Consider the following 22405-nt stretch of genomic DNA (forward strand, 5'->3'; position numbering starts at 1 on the left):
CTCCTTGACTGCGTGGCTCCTTGACTCCTTGACTGCGTGGCTCCTTGACTCCTTGACTGCGTGGCTCCTTGACTCCTTGACTGCGTGGCTCCGTGGCTCCTTGGCTCCGTGGCTCCTTGACTCCGTGGCTCCTTGACTCCGTGGCTCCTTGACTGCGTGGCTCCGTGGCTCCGTGGCTCCGTGGCTCCTTGGCTCCGTGGCTCCTTGGCTCCGTGGCTCCTTGGCTCCACGGCTCCTTGGCTCCACGGCTCCTTGGCTCCACGGCTCCTTGACTCCACGACTCCTTGACTGTGTGGCTCCTTGACTCCGTAATTCTTTGACTCCTTGACTCCGTAATTCCTTGACTCCTTGACTCCGTAATTCCTTGACTCCTTGACTGTATGTAATGTGCTGCAGCTGTGATGCTCTCCTCCTTCTGTGAGAGCACAGATCTTCTGGCCTTGGTGGAAATAAGCAAGTTCTCAGTTTGATCATTTGGGAAAGGCAACCTCTATTGTTTTTTTCTGCTGTTTTCCTTGGTGTTTGTACACACATTTCATTACTTCTTCAGTCACACCTATCTTAATATTCTCATTTCTCCCCTCTGCTTCATCCTCTGTGGATCTTCTCCAGGGCTGTGGAGCTCTGGAGAAATTTCCCAAGAGCTTGATCCAAATCTCAATCGAGTCAATGAAAAAAAAACCTGTATACAGCTTGGAGCATGGATTTATTTCTGCAGGAGCATCACAGTTTCAGCCAGCAACAGTACTCGCTGAGCTCCAGCACCACACGCACCCAGGACTGGTGGATCGTTGAAGCACTCATATCTGCTTCTTCCCTTCTGTATAGGATGCAATCCACCTAAAATATCCCACAGAATCATTAAGGTTGGAAAAGCTCTCCAAGATCCCCAAGCCCAATGCGTCCCACCATGCCCACCGACCGTGTTTCTCAGTGCCACATCTTCACAGTCCTAGAACACCTCCAGGGATGGTGACCCCCCCACACTCCCTGGGCAGCCTGTGCCAGTGCCTCACCACTGAGAAGGAATTTTCCCTCATATCCGTCTTGAACCTCCTCTGGCATGATGTAAAGCCATTACCTCTCATCCTATCACTCATTTCCTGGGAGCTACCATGGACAGTTCAAATTTACAGTGGTACCTCCCTCACACAATTGTAACCAATACCTTATGGTATATAGGAGTTAAAAAAACACCCCATCCGACTGCCTGTACAGTGCCATATTTCATCTGTATGCTGAGTCCATCACTTGTGTTTGGTGAAATCGCTTTGCGTGCTGGAATTGCAATTCAAAGAGATCTTGATGTACTGGAGAAACAGCCTGAAATAAATGTGAATTGGTTCAGGAGAGACGAGGGTATGACAAATAGGGAGAAGTCAACACTGGTACCTGAAAAACCAAATGTTGGTAATGTTATTGCACTGGAAAAGGAAATCTAGAAAATAATAATAACAAAAACACACTAAAAAAGAGCCTTTTTTTGCAAGTAATGTACTGGTATGCAAGTAGAGGAATGCAGTGCATGAGATGCGTCATCCTTACACATTAGTAAAGCCTCCGGTTAACTCTTATTCAAGGTTTGGCATTGTATTTTGGCAGAACTGTGGGCCACGGAAAGCCCATCAAGACTTGAGCAGTGAGGAGTGCAGAAAGCATGGTCAGTCCAGGGGGGGAAGGTATTCAGTTATTGTGGGTAGGAAGCGGAGCACCGGGGAAGTGGATTACTGTCTTTGCACAGATACAGCAGTCCATTGGGATGCTCCAACCCATAAAAGAGGAACAGAGCTTGGGTGCTGAATGTCAGAACATACCCAGTGTTCTGCAGGAGTGGGTCTGAGGGGTGCTGTGCATCTCTGGAGATGCCAGCAGGATGTCTCCATAGTCCCTCTCTTTGAAACCAGGGGGAAAAAAGGAAGTCATTAGCATTCATTCCCTGCATTGATTTTCTGCCTGCAGTGACCTTGGTGCTGCTTGCTTTTCTTTACATTCCCCAGGGCACAGGTTGGATCAAGCAATTAAAGGTTTAATAAGAGGTGCCTGGGTGTGTGCGTGATGACATTTGATGGATGTGATCAGCCATCCCCCCACTGCTCTCCCTGCCAGGATCCTGATCCTGTATCCCATGCTGAGGTGCAGCTGTTGGAGGCTGATGCCATGTTGGGCCTTGCGTTTCTCCGTGACCAAAGACCAAATAACCCATTAATGGGCTTGAAGCCTGCGTGCATGGCTGGTGGTTTGAAGTCAGAAGTCATTGCTTAGCAGTTAATAGGGTTAATGTGGGATGGCTGACCCTGCCCTGCCTGGCTGAAAGCCTTTGCATGGAAAACCACGCGACTTCCACACATGAAAACAGGTCCATGTTCTCCTCTCATGGAGATCAATAGAAAAAGCCCTTTTGTTGGGAAACTACCCCTTTAACTCAGCAGTGAAAACCCAGTGTGACAGCTTCGGGGCCACCGCTTCTCCCCACCCTTCCTCCTGGCTGCAACCTAAGTTATTTTTTTTAGGCAATGCAATATTTAATTATCACTTAATATAAACATTTTATGAACTGTTACAATGGGTGAATTATTTATGGAGGGGGAAGGAGTGCTTTTTCTGAGCCTTTCTGCTCTGTCAGTTGCAATAAACATCAATCCAGGAGTGTGCTTAAAGCATGCATGCTGTGCCTGGGAGACGGTGCCTTCGTCTCTCGTCTCGCCTCTCAATTAAGTACCTGCTTAATACACTTATCCCTTGCATGTTTTATTTCTTGATGAAGCTTGGAACAGCTCCAAAAGAAGAAGTATTTGAACATCATCTCTTTTCCAAATGCATATTATTTACCCAGTGGAGAGGCCGTAAACCTTTGCTACACGCACGACGGTGCTTAGCAATAGTGAATCCTCCTTCCTGTTCTTTGCAGATGAGCTGTAAACATCAGCTTTTAATTTCTATTCCACCAATTTTTATTGGTGTTTGGTTTGGTTTTGCTTTAGGAAGGGGATTGCAGCGCGCCTTGGTAGAGCTGGGTTTCCAGAATGTGCAGTGGGCGCTTATTTTGATTCAGTTCTCCAAAACCAATGTCCTTTGTGGGAGCGGGTTTCCATGACCTGGATTTATTTTTTAGGGCCATTGTAGTGCTGTGTGCTCACGCTCTGGGAGCTCTGGACACGTCGGTGCTCTTTGATAGGAATGTTGGGTCTGTGCTTTGCCTTCAGAGCTCCATTCCTTGTGCAGGACAAACCCTTGAAAGCAGGCAGTCAATAATAAAGTAACCTTCTCCTGGAGCCTATGAAGCTTCCCCAGCCCTTCTTGCACTCTTTTAATTCGCGGCAGCTTTGGTGCAGTCAGCGTGGGACCAGCAGTGCCCAGTAATTGCTTTGTGCATTTACGCCGGCCCTCGTTGTGGTTAATTAGAAGGAGATGTGGCGATGCAGCCATCTGCCGCGCTGCCCCACGCTGCCCCTTTCCCAGACTCCCCCGAGATGGTCCCAGTGTTTGCGGATCCAGTGCCATGGGACTGATCCCGTAGTGGGGAGCTGGAGTCAGCGTGTCTTCCCCTCACATCCTCATCCATGCCCCAGGGATGCTGATGGCTCCCAAGCTCGCAGAGGGCATTTGTTACGCATTTTCTACAGTTTATCCACTTTTGTGCCTTTTGCGAGATAGCTTCTAAGGAAAGATGAGACCATAAGCAGCGTGGACTGAGTATTGCTCCGTTAAATCTGATGTGTTTTTATACTGTAATATCTTCAGAAATAGGCACCAAATTCTGCTCTCTGCAAATGTACGCCTCAATTTTGAGTCAGTTAAGGGTTAGGGTCTGGGGAATGTGACTCAGCCCCACACCGCTTTCCCTTAGCTCCATAATTATAGGATCATAGCCATTGAATCATTAAGGTTGGAAAGACCAGTAACATCATCCAGTCCAACCCAGCCCATTCCTGTGACTGCTGTAACCCATGTCCCCAAGTGCCACATCTCCCCTTTCCTGGGACACCTCCCTGGGCACCCTGTGCTGGTGCCTGATCTGAATGCTGAGGTCAAGATCTTCCTCCAAGACTCAGCTCTCTCCTTTCATCTGTGCACATCACACCCATCTCTATTATGCTTCTTCCAGTTAAAAATAATCACAGCATCGTAATTTTAACTCAGTGGCTACGTTGCATGGGAAGGCATAAAAGAGAAAGCAGAATTCAGCCCTTTCTGTCAAATCCAGCAACGCTCTGCTCACCATATGGGCTAAAAAAAAAATAATCTTGTAAAGAAATACCACAAGCTCAAACACGTGCACAAACATTGGCACAGAACAAGCACGTGGTCAGACCAAATGTAGGTTAATCTTGCACTCGTCTGCTTCGTGTTGCATTACTTGTAGCTGTGTAGTTGTCAGCCTGCATATGTTGTGCTCAGCTTTCCTCCCTATGCCTGACTTCACCTGCTCGTGTTGCACGCTCGGGACACGCAGCTCATCGAGCTGTGGAACCATTTGCTCTGAAATGCACGTTGTACTGGAGCTGGCACTCTGTGCTGCCAGCCAGTGGGCTCAGGGGGGTTCTGCTGGAACAGTTCTTGCTGAAGGATTTGCAGTGATCTGTGGGGAGCCGCAACCATGCACACAGTGGGAATGCAATGCTGAGGCCTCATAGAATTGTGGGGTGGTTGGGTTGGAAGGGACCTTAGAACTCCCCCAGCCCCAGCCTTCCATCAGCTGGATGCCCCACAGCTCAGGCTGCCCCAGGCCCCATCCATGGCCTTGGGCCCCTCCGGAGAGGGGCACCCACACTGCTCTGCTTGCACCCTGTTAAATGCAAACATGCCTTTTGGATGGATGAAGTAAGGTGTCATGGATTTGAATTGCGAGAACACAATATTATGCATCCAAAGATCGTTTATGTAAGACACTTGTATTACATATTATTTTTTATATTTTTACTTCTTAGACTAATATAGGATAAAATCAAGTGACTTGGGAGACTAAGCATATGTGTGTGCTTTGCTCTTATGTGATACTTTAGCTTGGAGAATCTGAGCTGTGGAAGTAGATCACTTTGGAGATACCTGATTCTTCCTACACTCAGGTTTGAGTGATCTAACAGAAAATAAGAAGCTGTAGCTGACTGCAGCTTCACCTGGAAGCTGGGCCGCAGGCTTCTCTATCCAGTGGGGATCAAGGATACATTCATTGTTGTGAGTGGCTGGAGCATGAAAGGTAGAGGGGCTGCTGCCAGGAGATTACCAGGGTTAGACCGCTGCCCTGAACAGTGTGTAGACAAGTTGCTCCAGAGGAGGTTCAGGTTGGATATTAGGAAAAATTCCTTCTCCAAAGAGTGGTCGGGCACTGGCACAGGCTGCCCAGCGAGTGGGGGGTCGCATCTCTGGAGGTGTTCCAGAACCGTGGGGATGTAGCACTGAGGGACGTGGGCAGTGGGCATGGTGAGATGGGTTGGAGCTGGGCTTGGGGATCTTGGAGATCTTTTCCAACCTTAATGGTTCCATGATTCTAAGAACATGTTGCTGAGATTTCCTTTGATAACTCCAGATATTCTCATAGAATGTTTTGAGTTGGAAGGGGCCCCTAAAGGCCGTCTGGTCCCACTCTTCTGCAATGCATAGGGACACCCACAGCTCCATCAGTGCTTACAGCCCCATCCCCTGACCTTGGGTGTCTGCTGGGACGGGGCACCACCACCTCTCTGGGCAACCTGTGCAGTGCCACACCACCCCTTTTGTGAACAACTTTTTCCTTATATCCAATCTAAATCTCCTCTCTTTGGTTTGAAACCCCTTGTCCTATTAAACAGACCCTGCTAAAGAGTCTGTCCCCTTTGAATGTTCAAGGGGATCCCAACCTGAGCTCTCACTTTTCCTTGCATGGCCACATCGCCGTTGATTTTGCCTTGTGTTATACACGTACACCCTTTGAAATCAGCTGATTGCATCTTATATGAAAGCCAACACCAGCGCTGCATTTTTATAATGACTGAAATTGGGACTAACTAACTCCTAATTCCTTCATTTTTCATGTGTACCATTGAGTCTTAGAACACCTGGTGCTCAAATAGCATACGAAAGATGTTCAGATGCAGGCATACAGTAGCTACTGTGGTGAGCAGCGTATGACCAAAGGCATCAGTGCAAAGGCAAAACAATAGCTGCTGTTTAAACTTCATGCTGTTCCTCCTTTACCCCCTTCACCGCTGGATCTATTTCTGCTCCCATGTCAGGATGAGCAATTACCCTGTCATGCAGACGAGAAAGGCAATCAAAGTGCAACGCTAATTTTCAGCTGCATTAGAATCACAGAAAGAAGGGAAGTAATGATTCCCTAAGGGGAGGAGAAACACGCAGCGAGTCGAATAACATTGCCGCAGCAGAAAGCCGGAGCTTCTCTTTCATTTCCTGACCTTCCTTTGGAGACACTCATTCTTCTGCACCGTGATTTGGGTGATCATTTCAACAAATTCAGGCAAAATCTTACCTGCCAGCCTCGGTGCTGCCTGTCTACATCTTTTGCCTCAAGGACAAGCCTTGCGGTTCTGGTGCAGCTGAACTGCAGCATCGTTAAAGCATCCCCAGGCTGGAGAAGGGCCAGGATCTCGGGGACAGGAGCTGGCATGGAGCTTACAGGGCTTCAACCAGAGCTTCCCAGAAGGTCAGGACGGAGGTTTTCCCAGTAGTCCCTGGTTGGGGGACCACAAGGGTAAATGGATTTTGTGAGGACTCCCTCAGCAGCTCTTCATTTCTGTAAGAGCCCGGCCCGTCCTTGCCGCATGGGGATGCCTTTGAATTCCCACCCCATCCTGCTGCTGGGGTGCACTGATCATACTGTGGGTTCGCGAAATGCAATTATAGAATCACAGAATCGTTAAGGTTGGAAAAGACCTCTCAGACCATCTAGTCCAACTGTCAGCCTTCCACCAGTGTTGCCCACTGAGCACCTCCAGGGGTGGTGACTCCCCCACCTCCCTGGGCAGCCTGTTCCAGTGCCTGGCTGCTCTTTGGGAGAAGTTTTTCCTAATATCCAACCTGAATTGCTTCACTTGGCTCAAAAACCTTCATTTTCCTTGACCTCAGGTAGCATATCTTGCTGCACTAGATTCCCCCTCTTGAAATTCACACTGTAGATTCACGTATAGTTTTTTCAATGCCATCTGCCACACTGTGATTCAGGATGCCATTTATGCCCATATTTACATGGAAGGAGCAGCAATGAGCCACCGTGCATATAGTGAAGTGTTTTGCTGAACTGAAATAATGTGTTTTTAATTCATATAATATGTGCTGGAAACTTCATCAAGAGCCTAATTAGTGCATGTATCTATTACTCACTGGTAGCTGTGCAGTTGTCCTCATCTTGCTGCCGCACCCCATTAATGGTGTTCTTGTGTCAAAGCATCCATGCCATGAGCTGTTTTGTTTGTTTAACTTTCTGGCAGATTTCACATTCCTCTGCTCATTGGGAGGACTGGTGGGATGAAACACCACTCTTGCTCCAACCATTTGGAGAACAGCCACACAGACCATTAAGGAGGGTGTTAGTGGCACTTCGGCCTGACCCTGACCCATTTTCCAGGGGTGAATGTGACTGAATGTGACTTTTACAGATGGGTTATTTCTGCGGGCATCCTCAGAAATGCCAGGCTGTGATCACCCTGGGAGCTTTTCTTAGCAGCCTTCACCAGTGACATCACTGACTTCAGAGGCTTGAGACAATGACAGCACAGCAGCTTCCAAAAGGTATGGCCAACATGTGGCCCGCTGGTGTCGTGGCTTGGTGTAGGATATGGCTGCGGTCACCAGAATGGACCCATAGACCATAATAGAAACCCAGTATTGTTTTCACATATTCTTCCCTTTAACCCTTCCCCACCAGAACCCATGAGCTTGTAACATCAAGAGACATTGAGACAGGAATAAACCAGCAAGTCTCCATGGTGTTGTGATTCACACCAGGGAGGTTCCTGAGGTCTCAAAGCTGCTGTGTTTAACCTCTTCCCAGATCTCTCGATGGACTTTTTGCTGGATATTGGCATTTAGACAGTGGGATCTCCCGTTCTCTTTCCCCAGAGGTGATCACAGAAGTGTTGGTGTTGGTCCACAAGTAAGTGAACCTTGGGCGCCCAGATGTGCCCCCTGCTCTGAATTTGTGGTCCAGTTCACCCTTTTCTATCATACGTGGACCTCTCCACATTGTGCAATGCCCCAAGACTGACTGTTCCTTACGGAAAGTCATCAGCTCTCTTGGATATCTCTATCCCAAGGCATGAGCAATGCCAGGACTGTTAGCATTTGGTTGGTCTTCAGCAGCTCTGCAACTCTTTTAGCTTCTTGGCCCTCTACAATGTTCACTGTCACCTTCAGTCATATATTTGGGACATTCTGGACATGAGCAATAGTTCTGCATCCTTGGAAAACCATGCTATGTGGCCCTGGGGCAATGCAATATCTGTGATTTGTAGGCTGCTGATTCAAGCAGCTTTCATAAATGGATTGCAGCATGGTTCTGTTCTGCCAAAAGACTTGACTTCATCCCTTTCATTAATCATGTCTTGCTCACAGCCTGCTTCAGCCGGTGTTGAAGTTGCCCTGTCTGAGGCTCAGCACATTCCTCTCTTCTATACCAGTGCTGTATGTGACAGGCCCTACCCAGGGATATATGGATTTTCACCCCTCCTCAGCCTGCTTACATGTGATCCATTGTGCACTGTCAAAGCAGCAAATTCATGCATTAATCAATTGCATTGTTTCATCCTTTGAGCATGACTTGTTAGATATTGGTTCCTCCACCCTGATTTGCTCTGTGTGTATGTATGTGTGTGTGCATGCATGCATTAGGGGTTGATTATTAATGTTTGGGAAAAAATAACCTCGGGCACCAGGAGCTTCGTGACACCATTCACAATGCCAGCGCTGCTTTACAGTAAATTATTGTGTACAAAATAATAGCGTGGGTATTGGAGGATAAAGCCGTCTTTAAGCTTACACATGAAGGCTGGAGACGTGTGCAGCAGACTTGGTGGATTCGTGGTGGCACATTTTGGACATTGTCAAGACCATTGCAACGGGAGTGAGATGGAGTTGACCTTTTAATCCATAAAGTATGGATGGGTGGTGGGGTGGAATGGTTGAGGTCAGTGTCCAACCACAATTATAAGTTACCCTTATAATTAATCGTGTTTGCTGGATGATACACAGCCTGTTTAGGCTCTAGGTCCACGTGACATTTTTTCTGTTCCCATTCAAAAAGTGAGCAGCTTCAGGGGCAAAACATGTGCACGCTCCTCATCCTTTGTGAGCAGAGGAGGGAAGGTGCACCAAAGTTTGCAGAGCCCAGCTAGTCCGGTATCTTTGGGTTGATCATGGCCAGGAGGGGGATGGGGAGACCAACAGGTACAACCCATGCCTGAACCCAGGGTCAGGTTGGATATTAGGAACAGTTTCTTCTCCAAAGAGCAGTCAGGCACTGGCACAGGGTGCCCTGGGGGTGGGGGGGTCACCGTCCCTGGAGGTGTTCCAGAGCCTTGGGGATGTGGCACTGAGGGACACGGTCAGTGGGCATGGTGCTGTGGGCTGGGGTTGGGCTTAGGGATCTTGGAGGACTTTTCCAACCTTAATGGTTCCATGATTCTAAGAACATGTTGCTGAGATTTCCTTTGATAACTCTAACTATTCTCAGTGTCCATCTCAACAGCCAGGACTTAATTAAACCTCATCATCTGCTGCACTTTAGTGACGTTTTTTAGCAGTGGGTTCCAGAGGCTCACCAGGCGTTGTCTTTGTTTTCAGGTTTCCCACTCTTTCACTCCACTGGATATTCTCTTCCTGTGTTAAAAGAAAGGAGGGAGCTGGAAAACGTTCAGGAGGAAATAATAGCTTCTCAAAAGCTGTAATTCGAGAAAGGCAAGATTATGTGAGAAACTCCGAATAATTCACTACTTAGTTTGGCCAAAATGTATTTTTTTTCACCTTTTTTTTTTTTTTAATTTAGAGGAATATAAAAGAGAAACTTGATGTTCTGCAATATTCTTTCTGCAGCAGTTTTCTTTCGTAGTGTTATCCATCATCATTTCACGTTGTCCTGATCAGAATGAGCAAAACAAACGGGATGCAAAAGGACTAAAGAAATTGAAAAAGAAAGACAACATTTGATTTTAGAGTGAAATGAGCATCTCGGGCCAAACATCTTGTAAAGGAATTTTGTTTTTCAGTTGGACAGTTTTTTGAGCTGCAGTTTTTGAGCTGCCGTTCTCCAGATTAAGCTGGAGATCTCCCCTCAGTGTGGGGCTCACCGGGACCCCCATCTCCTCGGCCTGTGCCATTCACTGTTTCATACTCGCACACTGGGAGGTGGGAATCAGGTTGGGTCAGCACCAGTAAAACTGCCATCAGCAGAATGTGTTTGGCATTGTGGGCTGGTTCAGAACAAACAGAACCTCTCTTTAAAGTCCTTTTAAAAGTGGTTACACCTGACCCTGCTTCCCCTTCCGTCTTCCTTTTGCTGGAAGCCAGCATCCACCACCCCAGGTGCTGTCATCCCCTAAGATGACCTGCACCTGCTGATTTGCAGGGTGCCTTCTCATCCTGAGGTGGTTAAATTGCCATTATCCTCACTAGGAATTTTTCCTGCTGCATTTGGTTTGCAGGAGGTCATCTAATGTCTCGTAACATCTTTTGTTGTTGTTGTTGCTGAGTTTAATGTTGATTTCCATTTGAGGTCAGCACCGAGTTCCTGACTGGTTCTGATTGTTCCTTATAGGGCTCAGAGCTGGACAGAAAATCAGGAGACACGGAGTTTGCTGTTAATTTCAGCTCAGCCCCTCCGTGCTGTGCAGAGATAGCGATGCTTCAAACCTTCCTCAGCAAAATGATGAGCAATGAAGATAAAGACAGCAGAACTGGGCCAGCTGGGTATGGCCACACTGACACCAGCCCACACTCGTGTCTCACCATGCAGTGTGAGCAAAGGTTTTTCCTTAGGTTTCAGGTGAACTTTAAGGCTGAGCTCTGTGCTGCTCCAGACTCTTCTAGGACTGATGATACTAGAACTAATAGGTCACCAGTGATAGGATGAGGGGTAATGGCTGTACGCTGCTTCAAGGAAGGATCAGGTTGGATCTTAGTGAAAATTTATTCTCAGAAGGAGTGGTGATGCACTGGCGCTCCCCAGGGACGGGGGGTCACCATCCCTGGAGGTGTTCAGAACTGTGGGGATGTGGCACTGAGGGTCATGGTCAGTGGGCACGGTGGGGTGGGCTGGGGTCGGGGTTAGGGATCTTGGAGGGCTTTTTCAGTGCTTGTTGCAGGCTGCAGCCAGAATTTGCAACTTTTGGGCACTCTGTGGGTAATAGGGATGTTGAATAGTCCTGAGGGAGATCCCAGGGCTGCAGGGCCTTTCTCCAAGCCAGGGTAGCTTTACTGCTTCAGGAACAGCCTGTACGATACCTCAGACAACTGGCACCTTTACTAGTCCAAGAATCCAAAAACCCAACTCTGAGCTGCTGCTTTTCCTCTCCGTTCTTAGTTGCCTGTGTGGAGCATATCAGTGTTCAAAGGATAATCCCTGAGAGCATGAGGTCTTACAGTGTGACTGCTGGAGGAGCACGCAGCCATGCCATGCACCGCTGGGACAACACAAGCTTGTGGTGACACAGGACCATGTCAGACACTGTGGGCATGCGATGGGGAAACTCCAGACCTGGAGAGCAGTGGGCACGGCCCTGAGCTGACAGGGCTCAGGGAGCAATGGGGCATCGCTCTCAGCCATAGGGTTTGGGTTTTGGTGCTGTGTGGGGCCGGGGTTGGGCTCGGTGATCCCTGTGGGTCCCTTCCAGCTCGGGGTATTCTGTGGTTCTGTGATTCTGCGTAGTCCTTTGGTGCTAATGAACCACAGTGAGGTGTATTTCTGGGCGCTTACACAACCAGCACAGAATGGCCTGCGTCTGTTCTAGCAGTGCTGTTTTACAGTGTATATGTTAGATATCAAAAATAGGCACTGAGATCAGCGTGCTGCACAGGATGCAGCTGTAGTAGATGGTCGGACTTTCCTCCTGCTTTTGCTCTGGATAGCAGATAGGCAGAATTGGGCACACTCAGTGCGTGAGGGTGGTCCCAGCAGAGGCAGCTGGTGCACCCCAGGCGTGGTGGGGCTCCATGAGAGCATTGCCCCTGCTCTTGCTTGTGCTTGCAGGGACTGGCTATAGAATAGTGCAACAGTAGTAAGACTGGTTGTAGCGCTGCAGACATCACAGCTCAGCTCTGTGCTTGATCACTTCCTTTAGCATTTTGGCAGCCCTTTTTCCCACCCCATGTGTCTGTCTTGTCTGTAGAGATCTTGGGCTTTCCGGGAGCATCCGTCTCTTTCTGCGTGTTTGCATAATGCTGCGCATAATGAGGATGCCAGACGCTATGGTAACAAACACAGTCATGCTGCTTCCAAGTGTTCCGTGAGCAGCAGAATGAATAAATCCTGGCTTCTCTTCCACCTTTAAGGTCCAGCCCCTCATGCACCAGACTGCTGCCTCCATCCTTTGTCTCTATTTGTGTGATGCCATAAGCGATAGCGCAGGTTTGCTGGTTGGCTTGTTGGTACGTGTGGGCTGGTTGACCACCTGTCTGTGGCCTGAGAATGGGTAGGAAAATGAATTTTACCTGGCATCCCCTTCAGCTGAAGGACACCATTTGGATGTTCCTTCTGTTCCTCATTGGTTTGGAGGAAAAACACTGTAATTTTCACCTCTGGGATTTCTGCTGCAAATAGGATTGAAAAGAGATAAGGGGTTCAGGAGTTCTAGGGAGGGATCTGAGTGACAGGCAGACTTGAACTTGGAGAAATATTGTATGATTTTGTTTCCATTAAAAGCGGTTGAAAATGTAATCTACTTACGGACCAAAGGTGGATCTTATAGAAGCTTCCTATCTTCTTTAGAAGCTGCAGCTGGACTTTATCAGTAAAGCCACATCTTTAATCCAGTTCTTTAAAGATGTTTCCTATCCTTTTTTTTTTCAAGCCTTTGTTTGGAAGAAGTATTTTAACAATGGGCTGCAGAGGGATATCTGTAGATGAATGGGTGACATTTGGTGAATGGCAGCCGAGGGGACACAGATGAGCCCATTCATGTGTTTCTGTTCAGTGCAACTCAATTCCATGAAGAACAGCATCCTTCATACAGGCAGGATCCGTGGCCCTGTGGCACTATTATCCAAGCACAAGAAGGGCTTAACAGGAACAGATGGGGGAGAGATGTGAAGAAATTGGGGGAAAAAATAGATGTATCTGGAATCAACACTAAGAAAGGGTGGAGAGTTGGAAGTGGAATTTGGCTCATAGATATAACTGTTCAAATGAGTCCAAGGAGCCATCCGGGTCACCCTAAGGCAGTCCCCCACCTCTGGGATAGGAAGGGTTCCCCAGGCTCTGCAGACTTTGTGTCTGTGTTAAATACAGGGACGTAGTCATCCTGCAGATGTGGTGAGACCTTAATGTAGGCATTCCATTAATTGAAGGAGGGATGTGTGTGTATTAAAGCTTTCCTGAGCCTTTGGCCTCAGTCCAACTGCCGACTTTAATAAAAGTAAAAGCTGAGTATCTTTGGGACCATTTGTCAGATCTGGTTGAAGCTGATTAAGATGCTGAAAGCTGTTAAGGGAAGGACAGACTGGCAGAGACATAGCACCCTGAGATGGGGCTCGGTGATGCATCCCAGGGGCGGCTAAGCGGCAGGGACAGGGTCTGCAATCTCCCCTTGCCTCTGAGGTCACAACACTAAGAACAGAGCTTTATTCTCCATGGAAAAATCACTCTTTTGCAGAGGGCTTCCGATGCTGCTTTTGAGATAACTCCTGGAGTTTGTGCTGGGGTCTTTAGGACCCAAAGGGACTATGTCTCAGCACAACCCATCTAAGGCAGCAACTCACTGGAACTTCTCCATCTTCATTCTCTGACGAATGGCAGTTTTTAGAGACAAAATGAAGTGGTTTGCTTCAAAACCACGAAGATGGTGGTGCTCTGTTAAGAACTAAAAAATGCAGGAGAAGGATGGGAAACAGAATGTGTCCAGCAGATGCGAAAGACCTTTGAAACATGTTTTGTTTTTGTTTAGTTTTGTTTTCAGAAAGTTGCAGCTCTGTCCAAAGGAAATGAAGGAGTAATCTTTTTTCCATTACTCTGGAATTCACCTTAAGTTAATAAGGAAGAGGCTGTAGCTCACAATATGTTATAAACATTGCATTTCCTCATCTGCTTGAATTTATATCTGAGGGAGCTCTATCTTTTATTACTTCTTTATAGAATGGACAAAAGTTGTTGAACATAATTTGGTGAAATATAGATGCGATGCAGTTCAGTAGTTACAGGCATGGGTAAAGGGTAGCTGCAGGAAATTTTGTCTCCTTACTCTTCCACCTTGCTTCTGGGGAATGTTGTTGAGAAGTGTGTGTCCAGTGTTGAGTTGCCAATAGAGCAGAACACAGGTTTTAATGTTTTTTTTTCTAAATAGTTGTTTCCACCCTGACTGTGAGGGTCAGGAATTGCTTGCAGGTGGCTTCAGTGAGGTGGTGATGCTGTACAGCCAAAAAAGCATCAGCGGTTTCAAACAGAAGTAGCTATGGGTAGTCCAGTGCCTGGGACTGGCTGATTTCAACAGATCAAATTTCATTTGAATTTTGCCTAATGTAGTGAAAATTGTAAGGACAAAACCCCTTCTGTTAGACCTTGCTGGGCAGTGGGTTTTGTTCCCACACCACCACTACTCTCTCCTTGCTTTGACTCATGAAACCTTTTCTTTCTTGATCTTCAGAAATGAATTCAGACCATGGATAGATGTCAAGCCCGTGAAGGCTATAAAAGCGAAGGCCCAGTACAAGCCTCCAGAGGAGAAAATGACCCATGAAACCAGTTACAGCGCTCAGTTCAAGGGGGAAACCAGTAAGCCTGCTCCAGCTGATAACAAATTCCTGGAGCGCAGGAGGATACGCACTCTCTACAGTGAACCTTACAAAGAACCTCCAAAGGTGAGGAACACAGCAGAAGAGCCCCAGGACCACCCCTGCTCCTGGTGGGACGTGTCCAACACAGTAAGGCTGGGTTGAGCACTGCTTGTATTCATTCCTCTTATGTGGCATCTCCATTTCTGGCCAATGGGTGCATCCTCAGGGCTGGCTTAGAATGGCTTAGGTTGGAAGGGACCTTAAAGGTCATCTAGTTCCGTTGCTGGGGTCTAGGGTAGGCTGATGTACTTCGGAATCAAAACTGTACAGAAATGAGTGTAGGGCCCAAATGAAGTATATTTGGCTTTGTTATTTCCCAGGTCATTAATCTAGATGGCTTTCACTTTTTCCCTCTAAAGCTATTGACACACCATGTTACACGTTATCCCGGGAACAACCTGGTAAGAGCCAGATCTTCATCTGCAGTTAGCACAGAGAGTTCCACAGATCCTGATGTTAAGCCCTTTGGGCTTTGGTTAGATGGAGGATGTGTCAAGGAAGGCTTGGGCTGAAATCTCATCCAGCCCCTGTTTTGTCCAAGTAGCAGAGCACCTGCATGTGAATGGATTCAGTTTTTAAGCCTAGGGCCATTTTCCTTCCCAGAGTTTCTAACTGCTTGGATTTGTGACGTCTCGGTGGTGCAAGGCCAGCATGGAAGAGCTTAAAACTTCTGTTCCTTCTTCTTTTTGATGTGATCTTTCCTGCTTTTGGGGCTGTAGAAACAGAGGGATGCGGTAGACTTCACTTAGGTACAACTCGGTGTCCCACACCTCAACTGTCCCCAAGTAATTTGGATTTGTACCTACCCCTTTGTCCTGAGCACAGTATTTTTGGCTTTCGACCCAGAAAAACAGTCCCTTTTGGGCTTACAAAGCCCTCCTGAAGTCAGAGAACTGCTCCCCTCCCTTTGTGGCAGGGCATAGCTGAGTAGATAAGCAACGTTCATGATGGTTCTCATCTAAATCCTGTTTTCCACCTGTCCTTGTGTGTCTCTCTCTCTCTCCCTTTCTCTCTGTCTCTCTGTTGTTTGGCATGTCACCCTCTGTGCAGGTGGAAAAGCCTAGCGTAAAGCCTTCCAAACCAAAAAAGACCACAACAAGCCATAAACCCTTGAAAAAGGCCAAAGACAAGCAGATTGCATCTGGACGGGCTGCCAAGAAAAAGAGCGCCGAGACCTCCAACACAGCAAAGCCAGAGGACAAGGAGAAAAGTAAAGAGATGAACAATAAACTGGCTGAGGCAAAAGAGTAAATGTCACTGCACTTTCCTTTCTTTCTCTTTTTTCTTTTCCTTCTTCCTTTCCTTTTTTTTTTTCCTTTGATTAAATAAAGGCCACAAAATTAATTAGAGGCTTCTAATCTGCTTTTTGTTCTGATTGTATTAGAAGCTTTTCTGTTTTATTTCCAAGGAGGATTAGCGAATCCTTGTTTCTGAGGTCAGGTTGTTCTGCTTTGCCTGCACAACACGGCTCTGCACAGAGTGAGGACGAGCGCAGGAGGGATGTGGGAAAGCATGAGGATCGTAGGAGATGGAGTTTATGGGTCAGCTGCTGTTGTGGCCAAGAGCCTGTCCCTGTCCGTGGTCCTTAAGTGCCAATTGAGCTGCCACTGGGCTGTGCTCTCATCCCACAGGGCCCTTTTTGGGGTTAGGCCATTGCTTGGTTATCTCCCACTGGTGTCAGCAGGCCTTTGAACATGGAACTGCTGTGGATTTGCCATCAGTCCACTAGAACTGGGGGTGTGACCAAGAGCCATTTCTCCTGGTGACACCAGTTGGAGTTTCCTTCCAGCAACAAAGAAAGTGATCCCATTGCAAATGAAGGGCCAAATCATGCCCTGGCATAGCTAGGGTAGATGTTGTTGCATCAGTGCAGCTTTACCCATCAGCACCACTTGAAGGCCTTGATACAAGATAGGAGTGAGGGAAGGCGTGTAGGTCAGTTGGAGACTTCCCAAGTGTGTGGCCGGTCAGACGAGGTTATCTGCAGGCTGTTCTTCCCGATTGTTTCCCTTAGGATGTGTATCTTTTTAATTGTCTCTGGTTTGTTTTGAATCTTGGTCTGTTTTTTTTTTTACTTCTGGAGTGCCAGTAGACAGAGCTAGATACCAGAACAAAGTTTCATTTGCAGATGTGGCTTTCCAAGGCTATAAAGGAATGAGTCACCAAGGTTGGCTGGAGCCAGCAGACTCTGTTATTTTGACTCTGGCTGTTGGAGCTCATGTTGGCTTGTAAGCACCCTACCAGGGCCATAGACCAGTTGCTGGGATCCTCAGAGTCCCTTCAAGCAGGATCTCAGCTTTTCAGTGCTATTTACTGTGCCCTGCAAGACTAGTCTGGAAGCTGCAAGCAGAGTGGGACCATTTGTTAGCGAGTATGAAGTAGGCTAGCACTCACATGTTGATGAGATCGGGCACATTTCCACATGCTGGTGGGCCAGACTAGCATAGCACACTCCAGAATTTGGGTCGTAGAGCCAGTGGGAGCCGGGTGAGGTGTGGTCTTAATCCAAATTTGCATGCGTAACTCTTGGATTTGGTCCTAAATATATTGGGATTAACCCTAAACTGATCAAACTGAGCTGTGAAACTCTCCTGTAGCAACTGCACAGAGTGGGTGCAAGTCAAGATGCAGGGTCCTTCTTTGTTTTTGCAGTTCTACGTTTCCATCCTAACACGCAGAAACTTTCAGAGAGCAGACAATTGGGAAGAACAAAGAGAGAGAAGGGAGGTGGGGCAGGGGGGTGATATAAGAGGAATTTCAGAATTGTGTTGCTGTAGAGATGTTGGAGTGAGGAAAGTCTTGCTGCTAGGATATTTTAGAGGTGTGAAACTATCTAATAGGAAGAGAAATGGGCTGAGAGGGTGAAGAGTCTCAGTTTTGGAATCTCACCCCATTAGAATTGGATCTACGAGGCTGAAAAAAGTTTCCGAAGAGGAGGTAAGCTCTGTGGTATACAGATAGTGACATTTGCTGGCCTTAGTAATGAATAAATGCCAAGTTCAGTGTATTGTGTGATGTGTCCTGTTTGCCTTGCGCTAACAGCCTAAAGCTTTGAGTATAAGTAAGTGTAGTGTTCTGAATTCAGTGGTGTATTTCCAAGCTTAGCTGTGTTAGAACTGTGTGCTATGAGCTAGTCAGGTTGTGTATGTGGAAAATATATATTCATATATAGAAATATATATATTTAAGCCTCCGATATTTAGGAGGAAACCAGGGAAATCCTCCAGGAAGTAAAACTGTGGAAATCTTTGCGAATGTAATGCATTTTTGATGTGCATGCTCCATGGAGACGCTGACTTGTCCATAGTGGCCATTGCTTTTCTGAGTGCTCAGAATCCCCCGCAGCACTGCTGGAGTGCAGAGCTCAGCTCTGCCTGCAGAGCAGCTCAGCAAAAGGCTTGCATTGAGCTCGCAGAGGGGAATGCTGCCCCCAGCTCTTCCCACCCTGGTGCATGAGGGACAGCTGGCCAGAGGAGCCTGAGCTTCCAGGACTCTGTGTGATTTCTTGGCATCTAGGTGCTCCAGCCATCTTCACACTCTACAATAAAGTCCATTCTTGTCTCAGGATATGGCAACAGCTGTGAAGATGACGTGTCACGGCAGGCAGAAAATATCAGGAAGGCATGTAGACAGTTATCAATAGCCCACCACACCATAAGAAAAGACCATGCAAAACCATTCTTGGAATTATTTTTTGGCCCTAAGTTTCGCATTTGAAGAGATAGTGCAGTTACCACCATTTCGATTTGAATGCAGTGGTAATTTATCCCTTGTTCCAATGGGAATCAAATTTTGCCCAAAGGACTGTCAGTAAGAGCCATGCTCAGACCACCTACTCCAAGCATATCCACAGTCTGGATCAACTACTTGATATCCAGGATTGCTTCTTCACAATGAACAGCATCCCTCGTGGTGTTTGCATTAAATATGCACAGTGCGTGGTCAGAATATGGCCTCACATTTCCTTAATACATGATGGTTTGGGTGGCATCCAACTACAAAGCTAGATGTGAAGTGTTAGCCAGCCAAAGCTCCTGCAGTGGAGACACCTTCCAAGTGCCACTGCTCTACGTGGTTTGGACACCTCTCTGGGTGGGTTGAACGACCCTTGGAAGGTTTCAAGTTTTGCAGAATTAGACGGAGAAACTCTCAGGGCCTCCATCTTCGGTAGCCATAAAGTAGAGCTATAAATTCCGGCCTTTGCTCCATCTGCCCCAGGTCTTCAGCATACGTCTGAGCACACAGTTTAGCTGTACGTTTGATGCCAGGAACAGCAGCAGTCAGGCCTCAGGCTGAAATCCCGCATTGCTCAACCTTCCACAGACTTTACACCCACCCGACCCACTCAGGTTTATCAGAAGAGAGACCAAATCTCTGCCGTTTCAAGTTCACTTTGGACTCTGAGCTTGTCAATCCCACTGGGAAAGAGTGCTCTGCTGTTCTGTGTTTCCAGCTACCACGATGCTGATTCTGTTTCACCGCTAACTTGTACTTTGTTTTGCTTTCCTTGTAAAAAGAAAAAAACAATGTCGTGCTTTCTACCCTGTGAAAGTTCCTATGCTGTCGGTTGCTTGCTTTCTCATTTTCACTGTATTGTACTGTTACTCCTTTCTGCAAAATGGTGCTAATTGCTTACTGAGCTCCTGTTTTCTGACTGCTTTGCACACCGATCACCTGCTTCTTCATTTGCAACGCGTCTGCTGTGAAAACATGGCTCCCATGAATTCCACAAACTCTTGCCTCTTGGAGGCAGATAGGAAGTGTCTAATTAATATTTTGTGGCCTGGGTTTGGTTGCATATCACAGATGGTCTCTTGTAATGTGTGAAGCACACCTCCTCGTGGTGCTTTATCATTCTTGCTGTTCGTATGAGAATGACACACACACACACACACACACACACACACAGATTAATGTATAGCCAATTGATTGTGACGTGCTTGTGATCTTTGCTTGCTCAAAGGGTTTTTTTTCCAATGATAAATAAATGCTAAAGACAAATACCACCTCCTTGATCTTGTTTTCTCGATAAGAAGCACAGTTAAGTGAAATACCCTTCCAACTATAATCAGATTTGTGTTGCTAGAGCCGCCACTTCCATGCCTGCCATAGGGACAACTGAGCTGTTGCAGTCTGGCTCCCTTTAGAGGGCTGCTGCCCTCAGCCTAGCCTGACCTGAGAGCTAAGCGTTTGCAAAGGTGAAGATGGACAGTGAAGTCGTGTGGACGGAGCAGGTAGTTTGCTTTCGTTTTCTCTGTACCCGTGGCGTGTCGAGCAGAGGGCTTGTGCGGTGAGTGCTATGCATGCAGGCTTGTGTCCACGTTGCATTGCATCAGGGAGCAGAAACCACCAAGAGCTGGAGGGAGGGGAGATGCTGTGGCCCAGTGGGATTTAATGATGTGCCTTTTCCCAACTGCCTACAGCTTTTGCTTGTGCCCCAGACCACCTGAAGGACCCCCAGGAGGTCACAGGGTTTTAAGTCCTTGCTGAAAGGAGATGGAAAATGCTTGGGTCGAGCCCTTTCAGCATATGGCAAACCTAGCCACCTCTGGCCAGGCACCTGGTAGTGTCTATGGAAATGCAAAGCGCTGATTGATGTATAAATGGTAATGCTGACTGTATGGAGAAAGTGTTGATTGAGAAGATAACAGAGCTGAGGGCGCAGCTTGGTTTCAAATGGTGAACTCTGCTTTTAGTTCCTTTTTTTTTCTTTTACCTGTAAGCTCCTCCCTGCGGTTTTTATTTTTAGCCATATTTTCTCTTTCAGTGGATGTTCCAATAACATTCCCACCCACCTGGGAATAATTGTCTGCTTTGGGGCTGTCTCTTGAAATCTCTCCTCCAGCATTGCACTGCTGTCTTCCATGGAGCACCGACTCTTTCCTGCATTTCTGTTTCTGGGTGCTATTTTCCCTCTCTCTCTGGTTTATAAGTCACTTTCTGACTTTATTCTACCTGTGACTACATGCTGCTTTCTGATGTCCTGCTATACCATACCTTCCCTCTCCCTTCTCCACCAGCTTCATCCACCCATCTGTCATGCATACCTATACGAGCTCTGGAGTGTTTCAGTCGACTGTAGGTCCTGGGATTTATTATTTCACTCCTCCATAGCTGGAATTGGAGAAAATATTCACTGTTAACGACTGGTCATCGATGGGGCTTGTCTTTGAATGCCTGTGTTGTCCAAAACATGTTTCCACCAAGATGCAAAGGTAGAGCATGGGTGTGTGATCCATCTGGTCCCACCCAGTCACACACAGTCAGTGCTGTAAAATGTGCCCTCGCTTTCCTATTGCTCTCTGAACTTGCTCATCATCTCAAAGCCTGCACTGGGAGGGCAAGATGCTTTGCTAGGAGACAGGGACCGATAGGGTTGATGACAGGCGTGGAGACCTAGGATCCCTGTTCTTCAGTCATTCCTGTCTGCATCCACTGCTGCTAACTCATTAATCTTTGCCAGGTCATTAGTGACTGGCACTGCCCACCAATTTCCAGAGGCTGTTGTAAGAGTGGTATTGCTACAAAGCGCTGGAAATGAGTTACTAAAAATCTGACCGAGGTCAAAGGATGAGTAGGGACGTTTCATCTGCTGGTGTGTCAGCCCTTACACCAGCACAGCCTCTTGTTTCTCAGTATCCTTTGGATTTGGGGTTTATTTAGAGATGTGCCACAGCAGGGACCATCTAGGAATATGTCTCTGCCATAGTTGGTACCTCGAGGCATCCAGGGAATAACCACCATTTGCACATCAACACGAACTGAAGAAGAGGAGATGTAAAGAAAGAAATTCCCTGGTATGACTGTGAAGACATGACCATGCTCAGCTCTAAGAACATCTCTAAGATCTTTCGCATTGTTGCAAAATATTGTGATGTGCAGACACCGACTTCAGCTCTCTTGGTAAGTTTGATCCCACTGGGGTTTTAACAGCCTACTTCCATTTGCCCTTATTCATGTGAGCCTTCAGGGTGGGAAGTGATTCCACAAATGTGACTGGGTCTGCTCCAAGCTCAGCTGCTGGCTGTGAGGAGCACGCAGCTCTGAGCACTTCAGGACTGGTCATTTTCTGTGGAATGGGGTGATTGCTTGTGACCAATGTTATTTTCTGTTGCAGGATGCCTTGGAAACAGCTCCCTAATCAGGACTGTTATGTGGAGGAGATGTGAGCCCAAGGATAAAAGCAAAGCCTGCCAATGGATGGAAGGCATCTTCGTGCTCACTAAAATGCCAGTTCTCCCTGCAGGATGTCTGCTCCACAGAAACCAACAGCACGGACCAGCTGCCAAAAAAATGATGGATGGAGAGCAGTGACAGGCCTCAGGGGCGTGTGAGAGCACAGAGGCACTAGAACCATTCCCTCAATGTCAACAGTTTATTGAGTGAGAGATGGAAAAGGGGAAACATTTCCAAACTCCTCTTAGTGTCATCA

At 47.3% G+C, this 22405-nt stretch overlaps 1 protein-coding gene across 2 annotated transcripts in view; it reads left to right on the forward strand.

The window, feature by feature from the left end:
• MAP6 (microtubule associated protein 6) overlaps positions 1-19979 on the forward strand; it is a 29686-nt gene extending 9707 nt beyond the window's left edge. The window contains exons 2-3 of one of the 2 annotated variants that reach the window (XM_021384093.1): positions 14784-15060; positions 16024-19979. In XM_021384093.1, coding sequence (XP_021239768.1) covers positions 14784-15060; positions 16024-16224 — 478 coding nt within the window. In that variant the 3' untranslated portion in view covers positions 16225-19979. The remainder of the gene's footprint in view (positions 1-14783; positions 15061-16023) is intronic. The other variant, XM_021384094.1, reaches the window with a different exon arrangement.

Source organism: Numida meleagris, chromosome 1 (assembly GCF_002078875.1).
Source record: "Numida meleagris isolate 19003 breed g44 Domestic line chromosome 1, NumMel1.0, whole genome shotgun sequence".
In the NCBI taxonomy this organism is placed as follows: domain Eukaryota; kingdom Metazoa; phylum Chordata; class Aves; order Galliformes; family Numididae; genus Numida; species Numida meleagris.